Raw genomic sequence first — 13,851 nt, 5'->3', positions numbered from 1 at the left:
GTGTTTCTGCACCTGACAGGACTGTTCGTTGTTGTTTTGCTCTTTGTTATTTTGTTCGAGTGTTTTTTTTAAAATAAATCTTTGATCCACTTCTTCATGCAATGATGACTGTGACAGGCTACCTGTATTTGACATTGTGTTGTTATTTCTCAGAACACTAGATGGATTAATTTTATTTTTGGCAGTGAAACGAGGCTACTCGGGTGAGAAAAAAAACTCACCCAAATGTTTAGCCCCGTTGGAAAATATAAATGTACTGTTTGAAAATGTGAAGAAAAAAATTATATTATATAAACTCAGCAAAAAAATAAACGTCCCTTTTTCAGGACCCTGTCTTTCAAAGATAATTTGTATAAATCCAAATAACTTCACAGATCTTTACTGTAAAGGGTTTAAAAACTGTTTCCCATGCTTGTTCAATGAGCCATAAACAATTAATGAACATGCACCTGTGGAACAGTCGTTAAGACACTAACAGCTTACAGACGGTAGGCCGTTAAGGTCAGTTATGAAAACTTACTACACTAAAGAGGCCTTTCTACTGACTCTGAAAAACACCAAAAGAAAGATGCCCAGGGTCCCTGCTCATATGCGTGAACGTGCTTTAGGCATGCTGCTAGGAGGCATGAGGACTGCAGATGTGGCCAGGGAAATAAATTGCAATGTCCGTACTGTGAGATGCTTAAGACAGTGCTACATGGAGACAGTATGGACAGCTGATCGTCCTCGCAGTGGCAGACCGCGTGTAACAACACCTGCACAGGATCGGTACATCCGAGCATCACACCTGCGGGACAGGTGCAGGATGGCAACAACAACTGTCCGAGTTACACCAGGAACGCACAATCCCTCCATCTGTGCTCAGACTGTCTGCAATAGGCTGAGAGAGGCTGGACTGAGGGCTTGTAGGCCTGTTGTAAGGCAGGTCCTCACCAGACATCACCGGCAACAACGTCGCCTATGGGCACAAACCCACCTTCGCTGGACCAGACAGGACCGGCAAAAAGTGCTCTTCACTGACGAGTCGCGGTTTTGTCTCACCAGGGGTGATGGTTGGATTTGCGTTTATCGTCGAAAGAATGAGCGTTACACCGAGGCCTGTACTCTGGAGCGGGATCGATTTGGTGGTGGAGGGTCCGTCATGGTCTGGGGCGGTGTGTCACAACATCATCGGACTGAGCTTGTTGGTATTGCAGGCAATCCCAACGCTGTGCATTACAGGGAATTCATCCTCCTTCCTCATGTGGTACCCTTCCTGCAGGCTCATCCTGACATGACCCTCCAGCATGACAATGCCACCAGCCATACTGCTCGTTCTGTTGCGTGATTTCCTGCAAGACAGGAATGTCAGTGTTCTGCCATGGCCAGCGAAGTGCCCAGATCTCAATCTTATTGAGCACGTCTGGGACCTGTTGGATCGGAGGGTGAGGGCTAGGGCCATTCCCCCCAGAAATGTCTGGGAACTTGCAAGTGCCTTGGTGGAAGGGTAGAGTAACATCGCACAGCAAGAACTGGCAAATCTGGTGCAGTCCATGAGGAGGAGATGCAATACAGTACTTAATGCAGCTGGTGGCCACACCAGATACTGACTGTTACTTTTGATTTTGACCCCCCCCCCCCCCTTTGTTCAGGGACACATTATTCCATTTCTGTTAGTCACATGTCTGTGGAACTTATTCAGTTTATGTCTCAGTTGTTGAATCTTGTTATGTTCATACAAATATTTACACATGTTAAGTTTGCTGAAAATAAACACAGTTGACAGTGAAAGGACATTTATTTTTTTAAATATTTTATATTTATATTTTATATAGTTTATATTGAACAATATGAATGAAAAAGGAAACCGCACACTGCTCTTGATAATATCACTGATATTTAATAAGCTTACGTATCGGCCTCACGGCCTTCGTCAGAGCTTTTGTGATTTTATTTTAATTTGCACCCTTATGTAGATCTAGCCCCACCCACATACGTTCCACACATCGAAGGGGGTTGGAGGCAAAGGAAAAACAAATAAGTGCTACCAAATATAACAATATGCATATCATAGATATTACAAAAGTATTAAACACGTCTGTAAAACCACAATGAGGATTCATTCATTCGTCATTGGGTACATCGTATGAAAAATATCAGAGTAATCTTAAATAGGGACATAATTCATATTCAAATTCACAACATAACATACATAGGCATTTCATCATTAAGTCCTTTAGGAAATAATGTCTGGAGGGTGAAAATCCCAAAACATTCTCTTTTACTCAGAGTATTATTAATATCACCTCCCCTGTCTGATATCTTAACTTTCTCTATGCCACAAAATCTAAAGGTAAAAATGTCATGCTTCAGGTCATTGAAATGTACTGCGACTGGATAATCCCTTTCGTGAATGAATCACATTTTTATTTGTCGTACCCCCGACGGCATTGCGCATACCCCTGGAATATCTGTTCTGGAGGATTTATTGTTTGGGCTGAAGATCCGTGTTATAGCTCGGTTGAAATGTTTATGGTAATTTCAGATTGATCTGACATATGCAGCAGATCCTTTTTGTCTGTGGGGCGCGTTCCTCTGCCCAGGTGTTGCTGACACATGCCAGATCTTACAATGCCCAGTGGCATGTACTCATGGGTGCCAAAGGAAGCCAGGCTTCCCCCCAAAATAGACCAATATATATATTTTTTAAACATATTAAATAATGTATCTTTCTGTGTTTCATTCTTTTCCTTCATTTTGCAAGAGGCTGCATGTATCTCACTGGAGAAAGCAACCTAGCAAGTAAAACAGCGCCCCTCTTTCTCAGTATGTGTAGCCTACCTATCTGATGCTGTCTGATCAGAAAGAGTAGGACATTGTTGCAACCCGTAGCGTTGAATGCAAGGGAAGCCAGCGAGCATTTGACCTCCCTTGATAAAAAATAAGAATAATAGTCAATTAGTGTTGAGCTAAACTGAGAGAGCTCAACTGTGAATGGTCCTGGCACATCAAAAAATAGTGTCAAGGGAAGCCTGTTTGGATTTGGCTTCACACCAATCACATAACATCAAAAGCAGAACATAATTTACAGAAAAAACTTTAATTGTTGCATCTCGTTGGGTCATTGTCGTCCCGTGGCTAGCTAGCTAGCTAAAACCATCCCCTTCCTAAATTAGCCATGGATGGAGATAGGGATTTGGACTTAATTCTCCATACTGGCCAATGATTACACGGTCCCGTGTGGCTCAGTTGGTAGAGCATGGCGCTTGCAATGCCAGGGTTGTGGGTTCATTCCCCACGGGGGGACCAGGATGAATATGTATGAACTTTCCAATTTGTAAGTCGCTCTGGATAAGAGCGTCTGCTAAATGACTTAAATGTAAATGATTACAATGGTGATTTTGATCAAACCATAAATTCATATATTGTGCCCCAGGCCTGAGAGGATGGAAGTTCAATATGTGGTTAGATGTAGTAGGCTAATGTTAACTAGCTGGCCTGGCGCATTGTTACCCATGAAAGGAAGTTAGGCTAGCGAGCAGATATTTTAGCCAGGTAGCCTAGGACAACAAAAACTACAAGATTTCACTGGACAGAGGATGCTATCTGGTTTTGTGATGAAACAAAGGTGTGGTTGAATTCATTCTGCCGCCTTATGCCTATATATAACGGTAACACATAGGTTGTAATACATTTTTTTTCTGGCTTGACTTCCCCAGTGATTTTACCCACGCACCGCTCCTGACCACGCCTGGATAGGTACACTACATGACCAAAAGTATGTGGACACCTGCTCGTCGAAAATCTCACTCCAAAACCATGGGCATAAATATGGAGTTTTTATCCCCTTTGCTGCTATAACAGCCTCCACTCTTCTGGGAAGGTTTTCCACTAGATGTTGGAACATTGCTGTGGGGACTTGCTTCCATTCAGCCACAAGAGCATTAGTGAGGTCGGGCACTGATGTTGGGTGATTAGGCCTGGCTCGCAATCGGTGTTCCAATTCATCCCAAAGGTGTTTGATGGGGTTGAGGTCAGGGCTCTGTGCAGGCCAGTCAAGTTCTCCCACACTGATCTCGACAAACCATTTCAGTATGGCCCTCACTTTGTGCACAAGGGCATTGTCATGATGAAACAGGAAAGGGCCTCCCCCAAACTGTTGCCACAAAGTTGGAAGCACAGAATCGTCTAGAATGTCATTGTATGCTGTAGCATTAAGATTTTCCTTCACTGGAACTAAAGGGCCCGAACCATGAAAAACAGCCCCAGACCATTATTCCTCCTCCACCAAACGTTACAGTTGGCACTATGCAATCGGGCAGGTAGTGTTCTCCTGGCATCCGCCAAACCCAGATTCATCCGTCGTACTGCCAGATGGTGAAGCGTGATTCATCACTCACGAGTACGCGTTTCCACTGCTCCAGTATCCAATGGCGGTGAGTTTTACACCACTCCAGCAGACCCTTGGCATTGCGCATGGTGATCTTGTCTTGTGTCATGCTCGGTCATGGAAACCCATTTCATGAAGCTCCCGACGAACAGTTCTTGTGCTGACGTTGCTTCCAGTGGCAGTTTGGAACTCAGTAGTGAGTGATGTAACTGAGGACAAACCATTTTTTACACACTACGCGCTTCAAGACTCGGCGGTAACGTTCTGTGAGCCATTGTTGCTCCTCGATGTTTCCACTTCACAATAACAGCACTTACATTTGACCGGGACCAGCTCTAGCAGGGCAGACATTTGACGAACTGACTTGTTGGAAAGGTGGCAACCTATGACGGTGCCATGTTGAAAGTCACTGAGCTCTTCAGTAAGGCCATTCTACTGCCAACGTTTTGTCTATGGAGATTGCATGTCTGTGTGCTCGATTTTATACATCTGTCAGCAACGGGTGTGGATGAAATAGCTGAACCCACTAATTTGAAGGGGTGTCCAAATACTTTTGTATATATAGTGTATTTTCTGTATCAGCTAACCACATCATATGTTATAGCAGTCTGGTGGCTGATGGCAGTTGTCAGTCCATGACCTTGGTTAATGCTTGTAATGTCTGAGCAGGGGAAGGCAAACGTGATGTCCCAGTGTGCACCGTCCAACACCGACGTCCATGGACGTTGAAATTTTGACCTGGCCCATGATGCACATAATAATTCACGTTTCCTGTTATTGTAAGATTATTTTCCTGCTGTGACAAACTGGTCAAATGAAGATATCTGTAGACATAGAGAAATAGAGAACTGTGAGCTTGCTTATGTGTGTATGTGTGTGACACTCACCATGAAAGATGCTGTTGTCTGTGAGGAAGTGATGGCAGTACTGCGGCCCTCCTTTCCTGTTCACAACCCAGGAACTCATGACGGCGGGAGGGATGGGAGACCTGTGAAGGAGGAGAAAAGCGTGAGACTGGACACAATACAGTTCACCATAGGCTTAAGATTTTGTTTTTTCCTGGTTCCTCTCTAGGGTTCCTGCCTTCTAGGGAGCTTTTCCTAGCCACTGTGCTTCTGGATCTGCATTGCTTTCTCTTTGGGGCTTTAGGCTGGGTATCTGTAAAACACTTTGTGACAATGTAAAAAAAAAAAGGCTTTATAAAATGTGATGAATTGATTAAACTCGTGTAGCTCCTGAGTCATTGACTTTGTGTGGAATAAGGGGAACCAGACGTGACAGCCCTATATGTGATGTGAGGAAGAAACAGCATTTACAGCATTTACAAAGAAATACCACTTTCACCTCAAAGAGCCTAAAGTGTGGACTATAACCCCTGAACTCTGGTCTATACAGAGGAGCTGCTCGTGAACTCTGTAGATAGACTCCTCCCCTCAGGTCAGCTGACACCAGACACCCCAGCCTGTCAGGAGCCTCTCCTGAACTATGTTGACAGACTCCTCCCCTCAGGTCAGCTGACACCAGGCACCCCAGCCTGTCAGGAGCCTCTCCTGAACTATGTAGACAGACTCCTCCCCTCAGGTTAGCTGACACCAGACACCCCAGCCTGTCAGGAGCCTCTCCTGAACTATGTTGACAGACTCCTCCCCCTCAGGTCAGCTGACACCAGACACCCCAGCCTGTCAGGAGCCTCTCCTGAACTCTGTAGATAGACTCCTCCCCTCAGGTCAGCTGACAACAGACACCCCAGCCTGTCAGGAGCCTCTCCTGAACTATGTTGACAGACTCCTCCCCTCAGGTCAGCTGACACCAGACACCCCAGCCTGTCAGGAGCCTCTCCTGAACTATGTAGACAGACTCCTCCCCTCAGGTCAGCTGACACCAGACACCCCAGCCTGTCAGGAGCCTCTCCTGAACTCTGTAGACAGACTCCTCCCCTCAGGTCAGCTGACACCAGACACCCCAGCCTGTCAGGAGCCTCTCCTGAACTCTGTAGACAGAGGCTGTAAATCACAGGGAGACGGACCAGGAACATGTGAGAAAACAAAGAGGAGGAGAGGAGATGAATGATGAGAAGAGAGAGAGGAAGGAAGGACGGGACTGAGGGTTAAGGGGAGCAAACAGAGTGGTAGAGTAGGGGTGGACAGAATGGGAGCTGGTCTGGGCTGGGGTTGGAGGTGAGAAGAGACTGACAAGTAGCAGGAGATGAGGTCTGGGCTGGGGTTGGAGGTGAGAATGGACTGACAAGTAGCAGGAGATGAGGTCTGGACTGGGGTTGGAGGTGAGAAGAGACTGACAAGTAGCAGGAGATGAGGTCTGGACTGGGGTTGGAGGTGAGAATGGACTGACAAGTAGCAGGAGATGAGGTCTGGGCTGGGGTTGGAGGTGAGAATGGACTGACAATTAGCAGGAGATGAGGTCTGGGCTGGGGTTGGAGGTGAGAATGGACTGACAAGTAGCAGGAGATGAGGTCTGGGCTGGGGTTGGAGGTGAGAATGGACTGACAAGTAGCAGGAGATGAGGTCTGGGCTGGGGTTGGAGGAGAAGGGACTGACAAGTAGCAGGAGATGAGGTCTGGACTGGGGTTGGAGGTGAGAAGGGACTGACAGAACAGGAGCTGGTCTGGACTGGGGTTGGAGGTGAGAAGGGACTGACAGAACAGGAGCTGGTCTGGACTGGGGTTGGAGGTGAGAGGTCACTGCCCTGAGTAACCGCTCCACTGTGACAGGCAGCCAGTAGACAGAGATATTACAGGACGGAGACTGGAAGTTACAAATTACCAAAACAGAGGTTTACCTCTGCACCTTTATTCTGATATGGTAGTTTTATGATGGAATTATTTTTTTTATTTTTTTTTTGCTATTCGTCTATTCACACTACCTTCCATAGCTTTACAATAATAAAGCTAGGCTTGGCCAATGTCAGAATTTAAAAAACGCACATGTGTTCTTTCGCTGCAAGGGTTAATTTACATGTATCTAATATAGCTCCTACAAACCCATACAATCTATCCTTGTAGAACTATGACATCCAAACACTGATCAAATGTGGAAAAGACATTACATTTATACAAGCACATAGATGAAATAGTGAAATGCTGCCTGGCTCTCTCTCCTCTCTTCCATAAAGACAAATAGCATTGTCAGATCTCATATAGGAAGTTATAGACTTAGCATTCCGTCTGCCACATAGACTTAGCATTCCGTCTGCCACATAGACTTAGCATTCCGTCTGCCACATAGACTTAGCATTCCGTCTGCCACATAGACTTAGCATTCCGTCTGCCACATAGACTTAGCATTCCGTCTGCCACATAGACTTAGCATTCCGTCTGCCACATAGACGTAGTATTCCGTCTGCCACATAGACTTAGCATTCCGTCTGCCACATAGACTTAGCATTCCGTCTGCCACATAGACTTAGCATTCCGTCTGCCACATAGACTTAGCATTCCGTCTGCCACATAGACTTAGCATTCCGTCTGCCACATAGACTTAGCATTCCGTCTGCCACATAGACGTAGTATTCCGTCTGCCACATAGACTTAGCATTCCGTCTGCCACATAGACTTAGCATTCCGTCTGCCACATAGACTTAGCATTCCGTCTGCCACATAGACGTAGTATTCCGTCTGCCACATAGACTTAGCATTCCGTCTGCCACATAGACGTAGTATTCCGTCTGCCACATAGACTTAGCATTCCGTCTGCCACATAGACTTAGCATTCCGTCTGCCACATAGACTTAGCATTCCGTCTGCCACATAGACGTAGTATTCCGTCTGCCACATAGACTTAGCATTCCGTCTGCCACATAGACTTAGCATTCCGTCTGCCACATAGACTTAGCATTCCGTCTGCCACATAGACTTAGCATTCCGTCTGTAACTAGACAGAGAATGCTGTTGCTGAGATCCACGGTGGTTTGGCCCAGGGGGAACGGTATTAATGGGCACGAGTGTGTTGTCATGCTGTGGTGATGTGAACATGCCTCTGCTCTCTGTAACCCAAGCAACCCACTAGCCCAGGGGAACACAATCTGCTCAATCCTGTCCAATGGGGTCGTGTGAAAATATGCCCTCATTAATAAATGCAACTGTAACAGTCTTTCTACTGTTGATTTTATTTCTTTACTTATCTATTGTTCACCTAATACCTATTTTTTACTTAAAAATTGCACTGTTGGTCAGGGCCTGTAAGTAAGCATTTCACTGTAAGGTCTACACCTGTTGTATTCGGCGCACGTGACAAATAAACTTTGATTTGATTTAGTTGTCCTCTCATTCTGAAGGCTGTGTCACAGAGTGGATGAAGTTACCCTCAAGCTGATCCAAGTTCAGTTTTGCATTTCCAAACCAAGAGACCTCACCTTCACACTCATGGGTAATGAGGAAGTGTTCTATGAGGGCTCAACTGCAAAGCCTCATGGGTAATGAGATAAGTGAAGTGAAGTGTGTGTGTGTGTGTGTGTGTGTGTGTGTGTGTGTGTGTGTGTGTGTGTGTGTGTGTGTGTGTGTGTGTGTGTGTGTGTGTGTGTGTGTGTGTGTGTGTGTGTGTGTGTGTGTGTGTGTATTGTCGGTTCCTCCGTTAATGACACAAACCAAATGACTAATAGCAGGAGGCACTGAGGCAGACTGACTCATACACCAGGGACCACGGGACAACAGGGCCTGGAGACAGGGTGCGGGGTGGGAGGTTGGAGGGATGGGGGAAGAGAGGGGGGGAGGGAGGGATGGGGAGAGACGGTTGGGAGGAGGAGGGATGTGGAGAGAGGGGTGGGATGAGGAGGGATGGGGGAGAGAGGGGTGGGAGGAGGAGGGATGGGGGAGACAGGGGTGGGAGGAGGAGGGATGTGGAGAGAGGGGTGGGATGAGGAGGGATGGGGGAGAGAGGGGGGGAGGGAGGGATGGGGAGAGACGGTTGGGAGGAGGAGGGATGGGAGAGACAGGGGTGGGAGGAGGAGGGATGGGGGAGAGAGGGGTGGGAGGAGGAGGGATGGGGGAGACAGGGGTGGGAGGAGGAGGGATGGGAGAGATTGGTGGGAGGAAAACGGATTGGGGAGAGAGGGGTTGGAGGAGGAGAGAGGGGTGGGAGGTTGGTGGAGGGTGGAGGTGTAGGGATGAGAGATTGGAGGAGGTTTAGGGATGAGAGGTTGGAGGAGGGTGGAGGTGTAGGGATGAGAGATTGGGGGAGGTTTAGGAATGAGAGATTGGAGGAGGTTTAGGGATGAGAGATTGGAGGAGGTTTAGGGATGAGAGGTTGGAGGAGGTGTAGGGATGAGAGATTGGAGGAGGTTTAGGGATAGGAGGGTGGAGGTATAGGGATGAGAGATTGGAGGAGGTTTAGGAATGAGAGATTGGAGGAGGTTTAGGGATGAGAGATTGGAGGAGGTTTAGGGATGAGAGGTTGGAGGAGGTTTAGGGATGAGAGATTTGGAGGAGGTTTAGGGATGAGAGGTTGGAGGAGGTTTAGGGATGAGAGGTTGGAGGAGGTTTAGGGATGAGAGGTTGGAGGAGGGTGGAGGTTTAGGGATGAGAGGTTGGAGGAGGTTTAGGGATGAGAGGTTGGAGGAGGGTGGAGGTTTAGGGATCAATCACACACTCCCCCAATCACTCTCTTCCTCTCTTCATCTCTCCCATGAGCCCTCTCTTTTTTTTTTTTTCACACGCACGCACGCACGCACGCACGCACACACACACACACACACAGTGCTTCTGCTTTCATCCCAAACTGAAACACCAGCTGTGGTTGTTGAGATAAGTCAATGAGTCAAAAGGTGATCGATCGATGCCAGCGCTCAGTTCAGCCTCCTTATTTGTGTGTGTGTGTGTGTGTGTGTGTGCGTGTGCGTGTGCGTGTGTGCGTGTGCGTGTGTGTGTGTGTGTGTGTGTGTGTGTGTGTGTGTGTGTGTGAGTGTGTCTAAATTAGATTGGCCATCACCTTAAAATTACACACTAAGAGAGCATCTGTCTCACACACTCACACACCCCATTCCTACTACACACACACTCACACACCCCATTCCTACTACACACACACACACACACCCACACACCCCATTCCTACTACACACACACACACACACACTCACACACTCCATTCCTACTACACACACACACACAATCACACACCCCATTCCTACTACACACACACACACACAATCACACACCCCATTCCTACTACACACACTCACACACCCCATTCCTACTACACACACACACACACAATCACACACCCCATTCCTACTACACACACAATCACACACCCCATTCCTACTACACACACAATCACACACCCCATTCCTACTACACACACAATCACACACCCCATTCCTACTACACACACACTCACACACCCCATTCCTACTACACACACACTCACACACCCCATTCCTACTACACACACACTCACACACCCCATTCCTACTACACACACACTCACACACCCCATTCCTACTACACACACACTCACACACCCCATTCCTACTACACACACACTCACACACCCCATTCCTACTACACACACAATCACACACCCCATTCCTACTACACACACACTCACACACCCCATTCCTACTACACACACAATCACACACCCCATTCCTACTACACACACACACTCACACACCCCATTCCTACTACACACACACACACACACACACACCGACACACTGACAGTTCATTTAAAAAACCATCACAAATGAATCCCTCCTGTCCTCTGGTTTAGCATCAAACATGATACAATTTTATCCACATTACAGTTGTTACACACTAAATCTGATCCATGAGGCACCCAAACCTGTATCTCATTTAGCAGAACCAGACACCACATCTGCAATACTACTGGCCCATGAGGACCAATGACCCAAACCTGTATCTCATTTAGGAGAACCAGACAGCACATCTGCAATACTACTGGCCCATGAGGACAAATGACCCAAACCTGTATCTCATTTAGCAGAACCAGACACCACATCTGCAATACTACTGGCCCATGAGAACCAATGACCCAAACCTGTATCTCATTTAGCAGAACCAGACACCACATCTGCAATACTACTGGCCCATGAGGACCAATGACCCAAACCTGTATCTCATTTAGCAGAACCAGACACCACATCTGCAATACTACTGGCCCATGAGGACCAATGACCCAAACCTGTATCTCATTTAGCAGAACCAGACACCACATCTGCAATACTACTGACACATGTTTTATACTCCGATTGCAATTCTATAACAAACATTTGGCAAAACGCCACACAATTCCTTACCTTTGGCACAACATTCACAACTAAAATCTTCTTGTGTGCAAATGACAAGGGACACTGTTCAACAAACTATTTAGGGGACACTATTTATTAGTCTACTACTATAACAGGCATGGGGACACTATTTATTAGGCTACTACACTACTATAACAGACAAGGGGACACTATTTATTAGGCTACTACTATAACAGACAAGGGGACACTATTTATTAGTCTACTACTATAACAGACAAGGGGACACTATTTATTAGTCTACTACACTACTATAAGAGGCAAGGGGACACTATTTATTAGACTACTACTATAACAGACAAGGGGACACTATTTATTAGTCTACTACTATAACAGACAAGGGGACACTATTTATTAGTCTACTACACTACTATAACAGGCAAGGGGACACTATTTATTAGTCTACTACTATAACAGACAAGGGGACACTATTTATTAGGCTACTACACTACTATAACAGGCAAGGGGACACTATTTATTAGGCTACTACACTACTATAACAGGCAAGGGGATTAACTCTGGGCATAACTCTAAAATAGGATTATGAAAACGACACGGTAAAACGATCCCTGTGTTTTTGTGTACCTAGGTGAAACCCACACACATGGATACGATCCAATATGATACTTACTGTACATGTATTTATCCCCTCTCTGTCAGTGTGTAGGGTTAAAGTGGATGTGTTTTACTGTCCTGTGGATTGGTGGAATACCTCCACAGGTGTAGGATTCCCTCCCTGCTGCTTTTGATCAAGCTCGACCAGAGCCCAAGGTCACAGCGGCCTGTCCTGCTGGCTACAACACACAACCCCACGCACGCACACACACTCACTTATCCTCAATCGAGCATAGGGCAATTCTAAGGCTAAGAGTTGAAGTAATTCAGACACGTATCATTTGGAGTTTGAAGATGTCATCTATTATTTACAGCCAGCCCAGGGAGAAATCAGACTTCTCCAAAGACCTGCAGGGCCGCTGCAAACAGGGCAGAGCAGAGTTTCATCATGGCTGGCCGGCCAGTATCCTAACCCTGCCTCTTCTCTGCAACACTCCCCAGACCCTCCTCTAACCCTCATGACCTAATGCTCTCCATGTCCCTCCTATCAGCTGAAGTACCACTGAGTAAGCATGGCTTAGTCTGTACCTCTGGGTTTGCTATCCTCTCCTGTTATCAGTTACCAGGTGGTTTAGGACTGGGAAACTCTCCAGCAGTGGAGGCTGGTGGGAGGAACTATAGGAGGGCAGGCTCATTGTTATGGCTGGAATGAGTGTGTCCTGGGTGGCGCAGCGGTCAAAAGCAAAGCACTGCAGTGTTGAGGTGCCACTACAGCCGGTGTGATAAGAAGTAGTCGGCCGGGCGGGTCATGTTTCCCAGGACGGTCATGTTTCCCAGGACGGCCGGGCGGGTCATGTTTCCCAGGACGGCCGGGCGGGTCGTGTTTCCCAGGACGGCCGGGCGGGTCATGTTTCCCAGGACGGCCGGGCGGGTCATGTTTCCCAGGACGGCCGGGAGGGTCATGTTTCCCAGGACGGCCGGGCGGGTCATGTTTCCCAGGACGGCCGGGAGGGTCATGTTTCCCAGGACGGCCGGGCGGGTCGTGTTTCCCAGGACGGCCAGGAGGGTCATGTTTTTGGGGGATGCATGATTCGACCTTCGCCCTCTCCCGAGCCCATTGAGGAGTTGCAGAGATGAGCCTAATTCGTGGAGAAAACGGGGTCAAAAACATAAGCTTGTGGCCAGTACTGGGACAGGAGACCACTTGGGAATAACAACTGTCGTGAGCTCATCGTTTTTTTGTTTTTGTTGTTTAATGTGGGTTTGAAACCACATGAATTCCATTCCAGCCATTACAATGAGCCCGTCCTCCTATAGCTCCCCCCACCAGCCTTCACTGCTCTACTGTTATCAGATACCAGGTGGTTTAGTGAGGGGGGGGGACTCCCGAGTGGCGCAGTGGTCGCAGTGGTCTTTTGCAGTCCCTGGTTTGAATCCAGGCTGCATCACATTTGGCCATGATTGGAAGTCCCATAGGACGGCGCACAATTGGCCCAGTGTCGTCTGGGTTTGGCCGGTGTAGGCCGTCATTGTAAATAAGAATTTGTTCTTAACTGACTTGCCTAGTTAAATAAAGGTTAAAAAATCAAATGACTTGTTTAGGGGCAGTGCCCTGAACTTTATCCTTTAACCTCAGACCACACCTA

General features: G+C 47.2%; 1 protein-coding gene across 1 annotated transcript in view; it reads right to left on the bottom strand.

The window, feature by feature from the left end:
- Positions 1 to 13,851, bottom strand: part of LOC139549470 (1-phosphatidylinositol 4,5-bisphosphate phosphodiesterase eta-1-like) — a 177,583-nt gene that overhangs the window by 159,068 nt on the left and 4,664 nt on the right. Inside the window, exon 2 of the mRNA XM_071360020.1 lies at positions 5,257 to 5,357. Coding sequence (XP_071216121.1) covers positions 5,257 to 5,357 — 101 coding nt within the window. The remainder of the gene's footprint in view (positions 1 to 5,256; positions 5,358 to 13,851) is intronic.

This window comes from Salvelinus alpinus, chromosome 22 (genome assembly GCF_045679555.1).
Source record: "Salvelinus alpinus chromosome 22, SLU_Salpinus.1, whole genome shotgun sequence".
NCBI lineage: Eukaryota > Metazoa > Chordata > Actinopteri > Salmoniformes > Salmonidae > Salvelinus > Salvelinus alpinus.
This window is presented reverse-complemented; position numbering and strand designations above follow the sequence as displayed.